General features: G+C 39.3%; 1 protein-coding gene across 1 annotated transcript in view; it reads right to left on the bottom strand.

The window, feature by feature from the left end:
• LOC137314470 (putative Polycomb group protein ASXL3) overlaps positions 1-19,813 on the bottom strand; it is a 247,221-nt gene that overhangs the window by 219,905 nt on the left and 7,503 nt on the right. Inside the window, exon 2 of the mRNA XM_067979807.1 lies at positions 8,272-8,354. Coding sequence (XP_067835908.1) covers positions 8,272-8,354 — 83 coding nt within the window. The remainder of the gene's footprint in view (positions 1-8,271; positions 8,355-19,813) is intronic.

The raw sequence follows: 19,813 nt of genomic DNA, 5'->3' as shown, positions 1-19,813 counted from the left end.
GCAGATATTAGGCCAACAGGGAGTAACTAATATTGGCCACGAGGCAGATTGTGAAAATTGAACTCTGGACCAAAGGTGAATTAAACTTTTACAGTTACGCATTCTTAAAACTCTTTATAATTCAGATATTTGATTTTTAAAAATCACAAATGTTAGAGGATGTGGACTATTTATTGCAGTGACTGGGCATTATTTTTTGCCATCTCTTGTAAACATATGAGAAATGATTAGACAGCAAATCTCAAGCACAATTCAACAATGCATTTGCTTCTGTGGAAACTGCTATAGTTACAAAAAACTTTTTTTTTTACAAAGCCATAGATCTGCTTACATTATATCAGGAAATCATTTACCATGTTAGTGAAAATCAGACCAAATATTAAGGTACTGAGGTGACAAATTATGTTAAAAGGAAATTCAGTTTACAGTTAACTGTATTAATAACTTCCAGCATATTTAATTTTAAAAAGAGCCCCTTACTATTGAGCCAGAATGATTTACCAAGAATTCTGAAAATCCAATAAAGTTTTTTGTTAAAACTGAGGTAACTCTTCAACATTTACACAGTTGTGAATAAGTCAAATAACCTTTGCCATCATTGTAACACAATTAATTCCATTGTTTTTACTTGTGCAGGCATGAAATTAACATCTTTGCAATTGGTGCCAACACGTTATTACATGTGTAAAATTATATCACAGACTGGCACTGTGTCATGCAAATTCATGATTGGACATCCCTACACAGAAGTTGCCAATCTCAGTCAGGCCTTTTGTGGGTAGGAGGAAGAATTTGACAGAAGTGTGGAACAGAAATTAGGCACCATCTCATGGGATGGGGCGGGGGAGGCGAGAATTCTTACATACTTCTTTACTAGTTGTTTTAAGGAAACATGGCCCATGATGGTGGCCCACCTTAGTCAAGAAAAAGGGATGGGGAAATTATAAGTAAAGCGCCTTCTGGCCCCTTATGAAACAAAAAAAGTCATAACATTTCATTACATCTAAATACACTAGATTTTAGAAAAATAATGAACTATATCAAGAATGCTCACCTTCTAAAACACGTCACCAGACGTTGAATAAAGTCCAATGTGTTAAAACAGAAAAAAAAGAAAACAGTAATATAGAACAAGCATACAATATTACACACGATATAGTTGTATTAAATCTAAAAATCTTTAGTAGAGTACAGTAAAGAGTAAAATGACTACACAACCAAAACATAGAACTTCTAACATTTTTGATAGTTTGAGTGTTAAAAAGTTTATTCATGGTTATAATTTAAATCATTTTAATATGCTTCCCTGATAGCTTGATGGTAAAGTTATTAGCTGGTGTAGTAATAACCCATTAGACAAAGTTCCAGATTCGATTTTGTAAGGGGTGGTCTCAGCTGCAACAATTGGTCTCACTACCCTTGGGCTGGGAAGGAAAAGATATCAGCTACAGTTCCTGCACCCGAGTGCTGCCCAGTGACCTGAGTGTGGGCTTCAGATGAATACAGGATCAGACTTGACTGAGATGCCCTTGACAACCAACTCTCGTGCTCATGCATGAATGGTCCACCTTACCAGAGTGGTGCTCATGGAACCCTACTCCAGCTGAAATCATGCCATCAAGGAAGGGAGGGAGTAAGTATATTCGAAGGATATTTTTAAAATAAATTATATCAATACAATGTTGCTGCTTTTACACTTGTTTACACCCCACAACTTTCCAATCCAAGTCCTGCTCTCAAGCCTCTTTCAATGCTGTTCTGTAACTAGCTTTAATAAACTAAACAAATGTGACAAGTGTTGACTTGCCAAAATATTCCCTCCTTTTTACAGGAGAGCACCTTATTATTTAGAATGCCACTAACAGTCTGTGTAAATATATGGTCTCCTTGTGAAAGGAACTCCAAGGACAAGTCTGCCTTCTACCATGCTGTGGTATGGCACCCAAGGGTACTAACTTATTGCACTATGGTTTTTGGATCTGTTAATAATCACTGAATATTTAGCTCAGTTAGTAAATACTTTACAGCTTTAATAATAACCACAAGTGGTAATAACTAAATTATTTTTGAGCAGTGATACCTCAATTCTAATTGGTGTGCTGTATATTTGAAGTTCAGAAGAAAAACATTGAGAATAAGGGAGAGGCTGGCAGACTAGTTGGACTAGTCCTAATGTTGCAGTAAATTAGCAGTTGATGATTTGAAATACAGGAAGTCTTTTCATGGAATTTTGTCTTTTCTGCAAATTTTCTCTTACTAGAAATATGCTTTTACCTGCACATGTCTACATTCATCTAATTGTTAACCAAAAGTATTGGTATACAAGAGGTAGCTTTCTGATGTCATACTTCAGGTGGGGAACCATGCCCACTAGTAGCATATATTGGAAATTCAGGAGTGCGATGTCTGATTTTCCGACTATTTTGAACCAAATTTCTGATATGTATTCCTAGTGGATGATGCTCCCTGTTAGAAGCACAAAGTTGGAAAATTACCCTACAGTTTTCATCTCTACATGATATCCTTAAAACAAACTTTGACTACTCAACATTACCTCTAATATGAAGGTTTTATTCCCTCAGACAATCCTCCAGTGAATTGCTTGGTGTCACTGTAATGTTTTTTCTCAGCCTTCTGATACTCCAGATTCATTTCATTACCCCACAATCTCCTGGTTAGTCTGGTATCTGGTCTCTAATTAAAAGCCCCGAGTCTGTCTCTTTCAGCATTGGTCTAACCTTTTTACATCAGGAATTCCCTTTCCATTTTTCTATTTTAATTCTTCTTCCCCCACCCTCCCCAACTCCAGTAACAGTAAACTAAGATCATATGGGTTTAAATTTCTTATCTGCTATAACCATGGAGATGAGTGGGAGGGGGGGGGGTGGCATATTGCAACACAAAATAAAAATAGAAAAAGGTATTGTACTATATAACTTTATTAACAATAAAAGAAACCATTAACCCAGAAGAAAAAATCCTCTAATTACAGTGGATTTTCCCAGAGTTCAATACACACGAAGACCCTGATTTCCCATAGCCTGTTAGTGAGATATTTTGGATGATTTTTAGATACCTTTAGCAGTTAGTTCAACATTGATACACTCCTTGGGATAAGTTACTTGCCCATCATCTAGATACAAACATACAAAAAAAGGCTGAGAAAGATCAGGTCCATCAAACCCATCCATCCATGCACCAGTGATGTTACATATTTAGGTCTTTTCTGGCGTTTATCTCGAGATGTTTTGGCTTAAATATCTATGACTACCTCATACGTAAGTTTAGCTCCCTGTGGCTTCAAGAGTATCTATGCTGGCTCTAATAGCTAAGTAAATATTTTGACAGCATACCCAGGATAATGAACAGAAAGCCTTTCTTTAGATTCCTCTAGCTACTGAATCTACTTTGTGCCTCCACATGATTAACCTTATCTTAAAAAGTGGCAGAGTATCACTAAGGAAACACCTTATAATAGGCATTAACTCTCAAACAAATTTATTGAATTGATGAACAAGCAAATAACAGTAACAATGTATATATATTTACAGTAGATTTTAGACTACACTAGCTCCTTGAATAGAAAAAATGATAAATGGTTCACAATCTCGAGGCTAAACAATAATTGTAAATATAATTTTCATAAATACATATTTGTTCTTTTCTGCTTATAATGTTACTTATGGAATCTAACTGGACTGGCTGAGCTCTTTGTAGTTCCAGACTGACTCTCTCTTATTTAAACAGTGCATGCTAATTAAATATGGCAAAAAAAGAGTTGCAGGGCTTTGTGGATTTGAATAACTGTCAGCTACATTCAAAAGGAGCTGCCAGTCATGCACATAACTGAACAAATCATCAGTAAACTTTCATTTGAATTGCATGGCTTGGCTCCTCACTCAAGTGAATCGCCTCAGAGACAACTGAGCAAAAAGTATTCAAAACATTTGTATTGAATTAGGGTAGAGGCATGATTCTGCATACTGCTGATTTTAAATTCTTTATATATTGTGACTGAATTAAAGTAATCACTATTAAGCTGAAACTAAACAAAAATGTTTCATTTTTGTCACAGGTGCAACCTTGCATACAGTGTATCCACTCCTATGAATGCTGTCTCCTAGACGAGGCAAAAGAAAATTGTCGCTAATTCAGGAAAAACTCCAGGAAATTCTTCTCTAATTCCCTAAGGTAATCAAGCAACTCCAGGATATTGTTTTTTTATATAACTTATCACAATCCCAACTAACTAGTAATTTACCCCTATAACTAGAAATGTACTCTTCTCTCATGATCTTGTCAGGTTCCCTTTAAAAAGAATTGTGATTCCATACTCATAGAATCATGGAAAGGTTACAGCACAGAAGGAGGCCATTCAGCCCATCAAGTCCACACCGGCTCTATGCAAGAGCAATCCAGCTAGTCCCACTCCCCTGCCCTTTCCCCGTAGCCCTGCAAATTTTTTTCATTTCAAGTACTTATCCAGTTCCCTTTTGAAGGCCATGATTGAATCTGCCTCCACCACCCCCTCGGGCAGTGCATTCAGATCCTAACCATTCGCTGTGTAAAAAAGTTTTTCCTCATGTCACCTTTGGTTCTTTTGCCAATCACCTTAAATCTATGTCCTCTGGCCCTTGACCCTTCCACCAATGGGAACAGTTTCTCTCTATCTACTCTGTCTAGACCCTTCATGATTTTAAATACCTCTATCAAATCTCCTCGCAGCAGCCTCTGTTCCAAGGAGAACAACCCCAGCTTCTCCAGTCTATCCACATAACTAAAGTCCCTCATCCCTGGAATCAATGTCGTAAATCTCTTCTGCACCATCTCTAAGGCCTTCACATCATTCCTGAAGTACGGTGCCCAGAACTGGACACAATACTCCAGTTGGGGCCGAACCAATATTTTATAAAAGGTTCATCATGACTTCCATACTTTTGTACTCTATGCCTCTATTTATAAAGCCCAGGATCCCGTACGCTTTTTTAACCACTTTCTCAACCCGCCCTGCCACCTTCAACGATTTGTGAACATTTACCTCCAGATCTCTCTGTTCCTGTACCTTTTTAGAGTTGTGCCCTCTAGATTATATTGCCTCTCCTTATTCTTCCTACCGAAATGTATCACTTCGCACTTTTCTGCGTTAAATTTCATCTGCCATGTGTCACCCATGCCACCTCTTGAAGTCTATCACTATCCTCCTCACTGTTTACTACCCTTCCAAGTTTTGTGTCATCTGCAAATTTTGAAATTGTGCCCTGTACACCCAAGTCCAAGTTATTAATATATATCAAGAAAAGCAGTGGTCCCAGCACTGACCCCTGGGGAACACCACTGTACACCTCCCTCCAGTTCGTAAAACAACCATTCACCGCTACTCTCTGCTCCCTGTCCCTTAGCCAATTCTGTATCCATCTTGCTACTGCCTCCTTTATTCCATGGGCTACAATCTTGATGATAAGCCTACCGTGCGGCACTTTATCAAATGTCTTTTGAAAGTCCACATACACCACATCAACTGCATTGCCCTCATCAACCCTCTCTGTTACCTCATCAAAAAACTCTATCAGGTTAGTAAAACACGATTTGCCTTTAACAAATCTGTGCTGGCTTTCTCTAATCAATCCACCCTCATCCAACTGTCTGTTAATTCTGTCCAGGATTATCGTTTCTAAAAGTTTCCCCACCACTGAGGTTAAACTGACTGGTCTATAATTGCTGGGTTTATCCTTAAACCCATTTTTGAACAAGGGTGTAACATTTGCAATTCTCCAGTTCTCTGGCACCACCCCGGTATCTACGGATGTTTGGAAGATTATGGCCAGTACCTCTGCAATTTTCACCCTTACTTCCCTCAGCAACCTAGAATGCATCCCATCCGGACTGGGTGACTTATCTACTTTAAGTACAGCTAGCCTTTCAAGTACTTCTTTATCAATTTTTAGCCCTTGCAGTATCATAACTATATCTTCCTTTACTGAGACTCTGGCAGCATCTTCTTCCTTGGTAAAGACAGCTCACTCATCACATCTTATCAGTTTGTTTAAGAAGGCAGTGACTCTCTGCAAAAATAAATACTTCCTGGCATCTAACCTAACACCTTGCTTATGAATTTTGTAGGCAAGACCACGTCTTACCATCCCTATCCATTTCAAATTACCTATCCAATAGGACCACATTCAATCCCTTCATTATTTAAATAAAAAAATATTTGAATATCCTTCACCATGTGTGGGGACCAAAACTGGACACAATACTCGTAACAGTTTTACATAGCTTAAGTAAAGTACTCTCGATTTTGGTTAATGGTCCTACCAAACAGCCTAAAATCCTTTTTGTTTCTTCTAGAGCAACCTCACACTGTATGAGCACCTTTAAAGAGTGCTAAACCATTTTCTTGACCCTTTTCCTTTAACAGGTAACCCTTCATGGTAAAGGCATGCCTCGAGTTTATTAACCCTATGGGCAAGACTCTGCACTTGTTGGCATTAAATAACATCTGCCACACATGGGCCCATTCACACAATTTATCTAAACCAGCCTACAACCTATTGATTTCTTCTGAATTACTAACTCTCAAGAACATTGTTAAGGATTGTAACATTTAAGCCTACCTCTAGATCGTTAACAAAAATTATGATCAGAAACTGCGTATATGATGGGAAAGCCTCTAATTGAGGCCAGGTCTTTTCCTACAAGAAGACATAATAAGAAGAACCTTCGGGTCATTCTTGTTTACCCCAAGTTATACAGTAGAATACATCTGGAAGTAGGCTATGTGCCTGCTCCCTTTGTCTGAGAAGGTGTGTAGCATAGGAGACAAAATGAGCAGTTCTCTGCAGCTTTTTCTCTCTCTCCCTACCCCTTCTCTGCAGAGGTACTGCACTGTCGGAGATGCCGTTAAACTGAGACCCGTCTACCCTCTCAGGTGGACATAAAAGATCCTATGGCATTATTTTGAAGTAGAGCAAGGGAGTTCTCCCAGTGTCCTGGCCAATATTTATCCCTCAACCAACATCACTAAAACAGATTATTTGGTCATTATCTAATTGCTGTTTGTGGGACTTTGCTGTGTGCAAATTGACTGCCGCATTTCCTACACTACAACAGTGACTACACTTCAAAAGTACTTAATTGACTGTAAAATGTTTTGGGGTGCCCTGAAGCCATGAAAGGTGCTATATAAATGCAAGTCTTTCTTTTTTCAAGCAAGTATCTATTTCTCTTTTAAGCGAGTTTAGCAATGGTTTGTGGAAGAGAATGCCAAAGTCTGTATTCCACCTCTGAATAAAGAATTTTTTTGTAATCGCCTCTTAATTTTTTTGTGATCATCTTAAATTTGTGCCCTCTTGTTAACATCTCACCGACCAGTGGAAACTATCTATCACTATTTATTTTATCATAACCCTTCATAATCTTGAAGACTACTATCTGATCTCTCCTTAATATTCTCAGTTCTAGTGGAAAAACATCCCTAACTTTTCATGTCTCTCTTCATAACTATAACTCTTCATCCATGGTATCATCCTGGTAATGTCATGTAATGACCCTAAAATCTCATGTTTTTTTTAAACCACAAACAGCATTGTTCAAATGTTTGTTTTGTGCTCAGGAGTTAGGAAAACATTCTAACTAAAATTCAACACAGGGCTGGACTTATCTTTGGCCCAAAGAACATTTTGGGAAGTACAGAATCAGAATCTATGGGGATAGGGTAATCAATGGACCACATATTTGCTTAGGGATAAAATGAAATCAATTTTTGAGCTGTCAGTTGTCAAGTAAAATCAGGAGTAGTGTATCTAATTGGACTTCTCTTCAGTAACAGTGCTTGATCTAGACTAGTACAATAAATACATATTTTGTTATGCATTAGTAGGCTGTCAGAATGTAGATAGGCCTATGAATCTGTCCATTATTAGTAACAATTTCAGGTGAAACCCTCAGCACTTCCCATTTTTGATGTAACTAATTTCCAAAAGACAATGTAACCACCATTGCAAAATAAAATACATTCTGGCAGATCTATGATCGTTGATGATCATCTGGTAGAACTAGGACAAAACTGGAATTACCCACAGAGGCAAAGTAGGGTATTAGGTACACAATAATTAAATGAATCCTAATTTGTAGTCTGAATTAGCAGATTCACAGGAAAAATTATTTTAAAAGCTGGACTGAAAATCCCTACAGTCAAAATAAACTTGGATAACAAAATCTATGTTCAGAAATTAACAAATGCCCCGTTATGCTGCGTTGTCATCTACTGACCTCATTTCTTTCAAGCCCTCTTTTTGAATGGCTTGTAATATCAGCTTTGGTGTCATTGGCGTATTAGGATGTTTTTCCAGGACCTGGGAGAAATAAATATGCACACAGACAACATGAGAGCAAGGAAGGCAGAGCTTGCTGTCCAAATTTCGTAAGTTCACATTGATGAAAAAAATCTCAATTTTCACAATTGAAAAGGCATGTTAATTTATTTTAAAACAGACAAAAATTGAACATCCTTTTGAGAACACCACTAGCTATAGACTATGCTAAAAGTAGATGTGTCTCAAATAAGGAATCAACACTTGCAGGTAAGGTAAATAAATTTGATGTTCTGTACTATACAATTACTATTACTATACAATTATCAACCAAAATGACACCAGTCTCACTGTATGAGAAACATGAGTATTCTCAAGCCAAGGACATTGTGGACTAGCATGTGGATCTATTATCATCCAAAAATAGAAATAGTTCATTTTGTTGTCCCCTCCTCACAGCTATTGCAACGAGAAAGCTCCTTAATCATCTATGCTGATCAGTGTATTGGCCACTGGGAAGGACAAGTCTGATGAAAGACTTAGCAGCAACTTGGTAATATTAGAATGTTTATATCATCCAGGGTTCCAAAGTGTGACAGTGAAGAATCACTTGTGTTACTGTTTCTATTTAAGTTTTAAAATAGAGCATTCTCTTTGACTGTTTCAAAGTGTAATCTAATTTAAACAAAAAGTTTGTGAAGGAATGGACATCTAAATTAGAATTTCTTTACCCTGGATCTACCTTATAAAGCCACATGGTGAGGCTTATAACAGTGGTCAAGCAACTTGATACAACAAAATAGCACCTTTACCCACTTCCAACCATTCTGAAAAACTGCCCTTAATTCCTACTCTGTTTTCTCTCTTCTAACTCATTTTAATCTATTTTACTATCCTCCCCTTAATTCCATATCTCTTAATCTTCTCTAGTAATCACCCATGTGGTACCTTGTCAAAGGCTTTCCTCAATTCCATGTACACTACATCCACTGCATTTCCCCATCTACCGTGTCAGTTACTTCCTCAAAGGATTCGATTGTACTTGACAAGCCAATCATTCCTTTTCTCTTTATTTAGAAACGCTGTAATTTCATCCTTAAAGACTGTAAAATTTTCCCTACCACAAATGTTAAAATAACTAGCCTGTAATTATCCAGATTAGCTCTGTCTCCTATTTTAAAAATAGGTACTACATTAGTCACTCTCCAGTCCTCTGGCACACATCCACACACAATAGAGCCCTGAAATAGAATTTCTAAGGTCCCCGCAATTTCCTCTCCTTAGGAACCCTGGATGTATCCTGTCAGGCCTTGGTGCTTTGTCTTCCTTTAGCCTAACTAACTTATCTGAAATTTTCCTTTCATCCATCATAATATCACTTATCTTGATCTCAATCACTCGGATATCCTTCTCTTTAAAAATGTTGTCCTCATACCACCTCTGGATATCTGTCCTGTGAGAGTGGCCAGGAATATCGGAATGGCACCTTGCTGTTCCATCAGGGGGTCAGGACTGTTCTAGTTGAAGAGTATATTTTTTTTTAAAATTCAATTTATTGGTTGCTGGTTTCTCAGCAGCAATCATTCAATCAATACCACGTTAGTAAAGGCAGAGCTGGTAAGAATTCTGGCTTGAGGAAGTCATCCCATCAGTCCTGCCTCTGAATAATGTTGAAATTTCCTGTCTAAAAAAAGGGGCCAAGATGCAGTGCAAACTGGGTCCTGCCCAAAATTCCACTAACGCACCTCTTCACCTGACTTGAGTCTTCCTTCCTTCCTTCTGCCCCCCATCCCCCAAGTCCAGGAATTTTAGGGACATTATGTCTTCTAGCTCGGTTTCTTCTCACAGACTGAACACCCACCATCCCTGGGGCATGCAAGAATTACAGGCGTTATCATTCTCCATTGATTTTGATATACTGGTGGCGTTACAGCATTGCCAACTCAAAGATTTTAGAAAGTTATAAATGTAGATAGATAGATGGCATTTAAATCAGAAAGAAAACATCAGTTGTTTGAAGAATTAGGGATCATAAGAGGCTGTGTTAAAATATAAAATATTCTACTTGAATATTTTAATGCTTTTGTGGCTCAAAGTTCAAGTATTCCGGCTATTAATTAAGTGCAGTGACCAAGTGTTTTAGTGTGCGTTGGCTATTAGTGTTTTCTTGCACAAATCAAAGTAAATTTCACATTCACAGGTAGAATTCATGTTGCTGCTACTAGTGCAACTGAACTTAAGCAAACTCAGTTCTCATTCAAGAATACAATTTGTACACAGGCGTGGAGCTTTCACGCTTCATTGCATAGACATACGGCTGATGTAGCAGAATAATCCCATTCAAAAAGTGATACAACTCTTGAATACTCAAATGCTGATCCAAGCTATGCCAGCATGGAGAGGCCAAGGGCTTTCTCAGAGAGAGGAGTGTGAATCACATTAAGCTGGCCCAGAGGCTGTTGAAAAATAGTGGTGTTAAGAGACCTGGGAGTTTAACTTCCATCTTTCTCTCGGCCAGGCGTGGTCTTTGAAACCAAGTAACGGGAGAGAAAGAAAACTAATAAAAATATTTAGTTCAAGACCTAGTAAATAGATAAAGCAAAATGTAACAGGAAAAATAGGCTGAATTGACAATTAGAGCAGCAGACAACTGGTTAGGAAGTAGTGGTCAAAGCAGCCACAGATGCTTTGTTTTCTAGAAAATTCTAACATGAAAAATTATTGAAGATTATAGTAGGACTTTGAGAAAGATCCAGAAAAGGAAGTGAAAGCAACTAAACAGGCAATGAAAGTTTCACAATTCTATTTCTCTTAATAGTCTATCTCATGGTATGAGTACATAGCACAATAATAGATAAAACATTAACCTCTTCCAGAATTACAGCACAGCAGTTAAAATCTGAAGTTAAGTGAAGCACTAGAAAGTGTCTGGCAAGGTTCTAAGTTCATCGCTAAAATAGATGTTTTGATAGGTGTAAGTAAGCCAAAAGTCAATTCAACACTTGATTCTGTAAACTTTGCTGTGAGGCATGAACTGCTGGGCAATAAATTCCAAAACATTCTACCATAATCCATTCACCCTTCTTCTTATTTAGGTTCCCAAAGCCATACAGGGCTGATAAATAGGGGTGGCTCCAGGAAGAGCAGGAGTGCTCCCCACATCCCCCCAAGCAAACCTTCGGCCTCATTTCTGCTGATCAGGTATCTCTCCTGCTTCTGCCACAATCGACAACCTCCCCCCTCCAGCAGCGATCTGAAGCCTGCCTATCATCTGCCAACTCGCCATCTGAAGCCTGGCCTGCGATTACCGACCCCCTCCCCACCCCAGCTGATGCCTGACCCACGATCGCGATTGCCGGCGTCCCTGGCTCCGGCCTCCTGCTGCTGGTTTTCCCGCCCGGCGGCCAGCCAGCTTGTCAACTTGGCCGGCTGCCGGATGGGAAACGGAAGGAAAAGGTTATAATGAGGTCCTGCCATTAAATTCAGCAGGACCACCACATTCCCAACCTTGCTGGGTTTCCCCCATGCTACTGCGCTCCCTCCTAACCTCCCCGTAAATATCGGGGCCAATGTGTCTACAGAAGGAATCATTGTTGTAAGGACAGGATGTGGTAAAATTTTGTGGCAGGAAACTTTGTAATGTGGGCAGTGGTGATGATACCCTCATTTTCAGAGGAGTTAATGGAGGTCCTGCTGCAAGAAGTGCAACAAAGGAGAATGGTTCTCTTTGGAGCAAATGCCATTCTCTTATTAAAGCACAGGTGCAAGCTGAATGGGTGGAGGTAGCATACCAGGTTAATGAAGCCTGTCGGGTCTGTTGCACCTGCGAGTAAATGTCAAAGACGTTCAGTGGCCTCAGGAGGAGTGCCAGGGTAAGAGCACCCACCTGTTAATACATTACTACTTTTGGAGCATAGAAGGCATGCACAAATGTAAATATTGGGCTGTTGCACCCTCAAAAAAGATAGCATGCAAAACATGGGGATAACGTTTTTCCCTTTTCTACACACAACCACTGCAACAATAATTTGCATTTATATAATCCCTTTAACATAGAAAAACATCCCAAGACACTTCACAGAGATGCAAGGAAAACAAACATTGAGTCAAGGAGTGTGAGATTAGAAGGGGGAACATAAAGCTTGGTCAAAGGGCTGGGTTTTAAGAAGAGTCTTAAGAGGAGAGGAAGGTGGAGATACTCCCAATGATTGAGGAAAGTGGTGGTGGTGGGTGCTCAATAGTCGAGTTAGAAGAAGAGAGTGCAAGGCAGATTGTAAGGCTGGAAGAGGTTAAACTGATGGGGCGTGGCAAGGCCATGGAGGGTTTTAAGCTTAAGGATGACAATTTTAAATTTGAGGCACTGGAGAACTGAGAGCCAATGCAGGTCAGCGAGGACAGGTATGATGGGCGAGCAGGACTTGGTGTACGATAGGATATGGGCAGCAGAATTTTAGATCAGCTGAAGTTTATAGAGGGTGGAGGAAAGGAGACTGGCCAGGAGAATATTGCAGTAATTGAATCTGGAGGTGATGAAGGCATGAATGTGTTTCAATGGTGCATGGGCTGGGGTAAGGCTGGAAAATGCCATAGAGGTGGAAGTAGGCAGTCTTTGTGTTGGAGAGGATAAATCTTTGTGTTGGAGAGGATATGAGGTCAGAAGCTCAGCGATGGGAGCCGATGACAATAGCTTTGCTCTTCCCAATGTTTGGCTACAGGAAGTTGCAGCTCATACAGGACTGGATGTTGGATAAACAGTCTGACAGCACAGAGACAGTGGAGGGGTTGAGAGAGGTGGTGGAGAGAAACAGCTGGGTGTCATTAATAGACATGTAGGACCTCCCTATCCTCAATCAAGCAGCTGCAGGACATACAATATGTACTGTAAACTTACCTCTGTTTGAAGTTATTGCATCGGGGATCCATTGTAATTCTTTTTCCTTTCCTCTCCCTATATATTCTTCCCATTATAGCAGCTTGCATCAAACACCCCACCTGCCCCAAGAACCAACACAGATCCTAATAGCTTATGAAATCTAGAGGAAGGAACATTGGTACATGCATCACTTCACAAGTGAGGGGAAGCAAGTGGATGTATTAGGAGAAAACCAAAAAACAGCAGACCAGGCTGAGAGCTCATGGTGTTTCTCTGCCATATAGGCGAGGGATTAGAGTCTTTTGTGCCTACCTTCAGATGGGAGCTAACAGAGGAGCAAAAAGGTTTCAAAACATCTTTTGAGCAATTTTCAGTGGTTGATGGAGAATGTACAGAAGTGCATCTCTAAAATCACCATAGTCAAGAGCAGAACACCATGAAGCAAGTGACATCTTCATTGTACAACAGAAGCACACCTTGTTGAATTACTGAGGTGGTAGGAATTAGAGTATTTCATTAATATAAATAGCACAAAATAAATTATAACAATTCCTTAATACTTTTTGTGGACCGTGTTGTGACTGGCAATTGAAAGTAACAAATGATGGGAAGATGTCAATTCAGCTTCAGTAGTGGGTAATAGGCTGCATGTTTGTTTGTGGGGTACAATTTGTGATGTTTCATTGCAGTGAAAAGCTGGTGAGGGGCCAGATGTGTTAATTACTGGAAGTAGTTGTCGATCAAGTTATTGCTACAATTTCCCAGAAGTAGTTATCGATCAGGGTGTGCAAAGATCTCCCAGCCTGCACCTCACATCCCTCTATGCCAATCTCCTGTTCTTCTTGTAAACTTTGTCAGAAAGGCTGTACCTGAAAGGTTTAAACAACGGAATTGTGGCTTTAGCATTCCTACGATGTGCTCCATAGGTGCTGGTATGGGTCTTACTGTATTTGCGCTTTGCTGCTGAGGAGGTGATTCTAAATTGGTCATCAGCTATGGATACAAAGGGTAGCTCTGGTCTCCTAACAGCCAGCCATCTGTTCATTCTCTCAGAGCTTTCAACTAATGCAGGCACCACCAACTGTTGCATAATAAAGCATCAGGAGGGTTCCCCGGATGACTAGCATTTACATACAGTATCAAACTTCTGTGACCAGATACCACCTGGATATTTCAACTGCCTCATTCCCACTCTGGAACTCCTTTCTCAAATCTACCCACCTCTCCACTTCTTCCTCTTTCTTTAAAAACCCATGTCACAAAGTTACCTCCAATTCTGGGCTCTCATTTTTGCTAATAATCTCTTGTGCAGAGCCTTATCAAATTCTTTTATTCTTTTCAGCAATCATCATGTCCTGCACTATGGGTCTTCATGTAGACTTCTCAACAATATAATATACATGAATTTCCCTGTTGGCTCAGTTTGGTAGTATGTACCTGACCCCTATAAACCAGAAAGCCCCAGGTTCAATTTCTGATTTGTGATGAATCAAGTGGCCTCAGGCAAGGTAGTGGTTGGGGTACTACAACTATCCTCAGCTTCCCTGGCTAAGAAGAAGAAACTCAGCCAAGGTTCGAATTCTGATTGCTATCCAATGATCCTTGCTGGAAATTGCACAAGTGGATACTGGGTTAAGACAGGACCAGGCTTAGCTGTGATCTCCATGAATGATCAATGTGCTACCTCTCATTATCCAGGCTCACATATATCAAAAGGCACCCAATACCTGTTGAACAACAATGTGTACCTGCCTTTGGTACTGGGAGAGGAGGGAAGAAATTCGTAGGAGAAAAAATACTGTAATTGCAGTTTTTTTAATTGACTCACTAAAATTATTGGAAAGATGTATGCTTTTTTAATTTTCAATGCTTACATATTATTCTAATTTGTACAATTCATGTATGAACTCTTCAGAATTGCGCATTGGCAGCGTAAGAAGACCGTATATCCAAAATTGAAGGGGTGCCAATTAAACCAGCAGCTTGCTGTTTATGTCAAGTTTATAGATGAAACTTAGCATATACTTCCAATATAACCAACCAGAAATTTGGGAGAATAATTTGAAAATATAGTCTTACATTTCAAATAAAAAATTATAAAGACAGAAGCATCACATGGACTAGAATCATCCCTAATGAACTGTTACAATATTTAAATCTGTTTTCATTAGGTGGGAAAAAATCACCCATGGCAAGTACTGTAGAATAATGAGCCGAATTTAAAACTATTATGACATAATCTGACTGACAGGCAGGGTCACTTTGCAAACTACTGTGTCCAGTGACAACTTATTCCATCAATACGCATGATGAGATGATATGGACATATAGAAAACCACCAGAAAGCATGCTACAATTTCCAGGGTCTTCTAAAGGTGACACAATGACAATTGACAAAGGGCTCTTAACCTACATGATTTATGACAAGTAACTGTTGTTCTGTCAGTACATCAGATAGTGTGCATTTGAAGTGTCACCTTTCATAGGGGATTACATTTTTTTGCAATAACAGATCTAATATAAGAAAGATGCTATTTATAGAATATCTTTCTCAACCTCAGGACATCTCAAAATGCTTCACAGCCAAAAGAAGTACTTTTAAAGTTTAGTCACAGTACTAATGTAGGAAAACACGACAGCCAATTTGCAAACTGCAAAGTCCCAAACACAGAAATGAGATTAACGACCAGTTGGTTGAGGGATAAATATTGGCCAGGACACTGAGAGAACTTCCCTGCTCTTCTTCAAATAGTGCCACAGGATCTTTTACATGAAACCGAGAGAGCATCGATTTAATGTTTCATCCTAAGGATGGCACCTCGGACAGTACTGCACTTCCTCAGTACTACACTGAAGTGTCGACCTAGTTTGTGTGCTTAAGCCCCTAGAGTGGGACTTGAACCTATGACCTTCTGACTCAGAGGCGAGAAGGGTTATTTCTTCTTCACGATATCATATAGAAAACTACTTTTCCACAGTTACAGTTCAAAGCATTTAGTTACATAATCGCGACTCTCTTGGTAAAAGAATATATTTTGCAGGGCTCAAAATGATCTGTTTGTCCGACATCAAATGTTGGCAGAATGGGAAGATGCTGCATATCTGGTGAACTGGATAGGTCAAGAATGAAGAATACTACTACCAATGCCAGTTCTATGATACAGGCCATATTTTAGAATATTCTTGTGATGGACTTATACTACATCCTGCATCATGTTAGAGGATATTTCTTTTCTATATCTTTTCATGAAATGTTAGTTAGGCTAAACATGACAAATTTAAAGTGTGTGTGCATGCACGGATGTACACAATACTCTCATTACATGTTAAATTGCAACATAAATTCTCTTCTGGCTGTGAAAGTTTTGATGCCCAAGTAAGTTTTGATCTAGTGCTAATCAAATTATGGTTCCTCTGAAGGATAATTTATTTATAAATTGACAAGCGTCATAGAACGTGAGCTAAACATTCTCTTCATCACTAATGGCTAAGCCATTGCAAATAAGCTTCGGAATGCAAGCATCTTTCATAAACGTACTTTTGATCTGGTTTGATTTACAGTTCAGTATGGATAGTTCTGTACCTTAAGACCTCTCTGGCAGGGATTTGGCCATATCTTTAACATACTTGTCTCTGCAGTTTCAGTGCTCCACTGAATGTGTAGAAATCTATCTGAAAGACTTACTTCCCATGCACTAATTACCTCCTGCACGTTACAGTTGTTGTGGTATCGTATACAATGTGGCAAGGGGCTTGGGTACTGTCTGGCCAGCACTGCATTACCTGTGTTCACCCTTCAGAAAAACTGACTTACATACTAGTTCTGCCCAGCAACAGTGGCTGAAAGTTCTTCAAGGGCTTTGTAAAGAGCTACCCCTGCATATATGACCAGCACCTGGCTGAAGTGGCCACACCGAAGCAGCTCACTCTACCTTAGATGGCCCAGAATTTGTATTGTAACTGCTGCTGTTCTGTCACAACTTCGCCCTACGGGGTTATTGCTGCACTTTTGCCGATATATGGCGGTGGAGCGGAAGCAGCTGAGGAAATTTTGGGCCAAAAATTACTTCTCAAGGGGAGGAATATTCTTTACATTATGGTTTGCTGTCCACCATCTGCAGATGATTCTGTTTTTGCCTGTAAAGTAATATCCACAGAATTCAATCATCTATTTCTGGATTCATCATTCTTTAATCAACAACTTTAATTGACATGATAATTAACTAGAAAGCAAAAAAAAACTCACGATGGCTGCCAGGTACTGCTTTTTACAGTTGTTAATGGATTATCCAACAAGATTTACCCCCATCTAGAGATTACTTAGACTAACCAACTCCTCTGATCACCTCACGACACTTAACAAAGCAACTGCTGATAATGACTGGCTGTTTTTAATATGCACATGTACCCTTTTCTTGATCTCTTATAAGAGGAATATCAAATGCAATGATTAGCTGCATGAAAAGATCTGGTCATCTGATTGCCTAAAGTACAAAGATCAAATTGCATGATTCTCAGGAAGACTCCAATAACTGATAAAAGATTGTCATCCGTTTACAACGTCAGTCCCCCTGTCCCTTGTTCCTCTTTGAGAAGGAGTTATTTTATTTTTGGTCAGCTGGGTGACCAAAATGCATGGAAACTCATCCCATGCTTTATAGTTTCTAAATCATGCTACTCAGAAATCCACACAGGTAAAGTTTCTTTTTTCCCATTATGGAGTGCACATTCTTTCTTTGTAGATAACTTCAGTTAGGTACAATCCCTCAGTTAAGTCCAGAGAACATTGATCGAAGTAGAAAACAGTCAAGTTTTTGGGCTCCCAAGTGTGTGCTGGGGTGTTGCTGGAGTTTAACCAAATAATACTGCACGGATTACTAGCACAGATTGCTCATAAGCTTCCCATTGTTTGTCCAGCTAGAACCATTCTACCCATTAAGGATTACCTGGAAATGAGTAGGAAGAATTCCAGTTCTCACTGACAGATCTACCCCTCCAGGTCCCACTCCTGGAGGGGTAGTCTGGCTGGCTGATTAATTAATAACAATGCCCTGGAATATTGCAGATATGCCTGACTCAGGTATTGGACTACTGAACTTGCCATAGTGGGGAGACTCACTTTGAATCTTCCTGCACCAGGTCTTTTTTCTTGGAACCACTTCAACCCCAGAGACACACCAATTACCTTCCCCATAGGAAGACAGCCACTGGTTTGTCATTAGACAACTGACAAGTGTGGGTTTTAACAGAGCCATACGCCACATCCCTGTGAATAAATAGGTCAAGATTACTAACCACCATATTTGCCAAAAAGTCATCTGAAATACAACATCAACTATGAAAGGCTATTGAATTGAGCCATCCAATCAAGAACATGGACAAGAAAGTTAAATATTTCCTTAAAAAGCTTAATCACAGAAATACTACTTGTCCAATGGATTCTCAAATTTTGTCCAAGGAACTAGCTGTTCCTTTGAGTTATCTATAAAGCTAAAAGTCTTGCTTCTAGTGCACAACCACAGCATCACACCTCAAAAATATCATGCATCGGTATATCCAAACATCAAGATTGGTTCAAATAGCTATGCTAAATTAACCATGCTGATTGGCTCACATATCCCATTCACTAAATTCAAAGCATTTAATAACCAATTCAATTTGCTAGACAAATAATAAAGCTCCCACAAGCACAGAACTACCACCCAAACAAATTAATCTGTTTTCTTCAGACCAGCAACCTGGAACCAACAACTACTACAAAATGAACCAAATTTATCAAAGAAATTGTTCATATTGCTTTCCTTCATAAAATAAAGAACACACAAAAATTTAACAATTTTGGGGAGGGAGGGAATCATTAAAATTACCCATCACATTGGTTGTTTTATGTTTGAAATGCAGGATGTCCCCTCCACTACCCCCACACAATTTCTGGGTCACTGGGTATGAGCTGGATATTTCACTAGAGCCTTGGGTGCTGGGGATTTTCAGTTGCTGTGGCCAAATTCTATGTAGAAAAAAAGAGCTATATCATGGAGATGTGGTTTTCAACCTCCATCTGTGGAACTACAATACCCAGAGTATACTGTGTCAACCAATGTCATATGAAAGCCAAGCAGAATATTTACAAATATCTGAGCTGTGAGCAGCAGAAAAAAAAATTTCCACTGCTTTATACAGTTTAAGCCATTAAATAAAAATTCCAAGCTAACTGTTGTTTGGATGAAATTTTTTTTTGCATCGCTGAGGGGGACTAATGTTTTCAGTCGGGCCAGATGGGGATAATTATACGATGCTTAGATGTTGACCTTGGACACTGCAGCCAAAGTCAGTCAGCCAGGCCTGGACCATGATGAATGACCATCTGTTTAAGATGCTGATTTTTTTGGGAGACTGGCAGTAGGAAAATTTGCGGTGCACTACTACACTAATAGCAGTTTCTGCAAGAAATACAAATCCACAATGGGAAGTGGGGAGAGGGAAGAGAGGCGGGGAATATCTTTCAAAATCATTTATGAACTGAGATGAAGGATGGTTTTGGGAAGGGACGAGAGAAGAATAAACAAATAAAGTACTTGCCTCTTAAGAAAATATTGCAAATCCACTGTAGGAGGTTAAGCAAAAAATA

This window comes from Heptranchias perlo, chromosome 3, assembly GCF_035084215.1.
Source record: "Heptranchias perlo isolate sHepPer1 chromosome 3, sHepPer1.hap1, whole genome shotgun sequence".
Classification (NCBI taxonomy): Eukaryota; Metazoa; Chordata; class Chondrichthyes; order Hexanchiformes; family Hexanchidae; genus Heptranchias; species Heptranchias perlo.
Note: the sequence above shows the minus strand (reverse complement) of the source record. Positions and strands in the feature narration are given on the sequence as shown.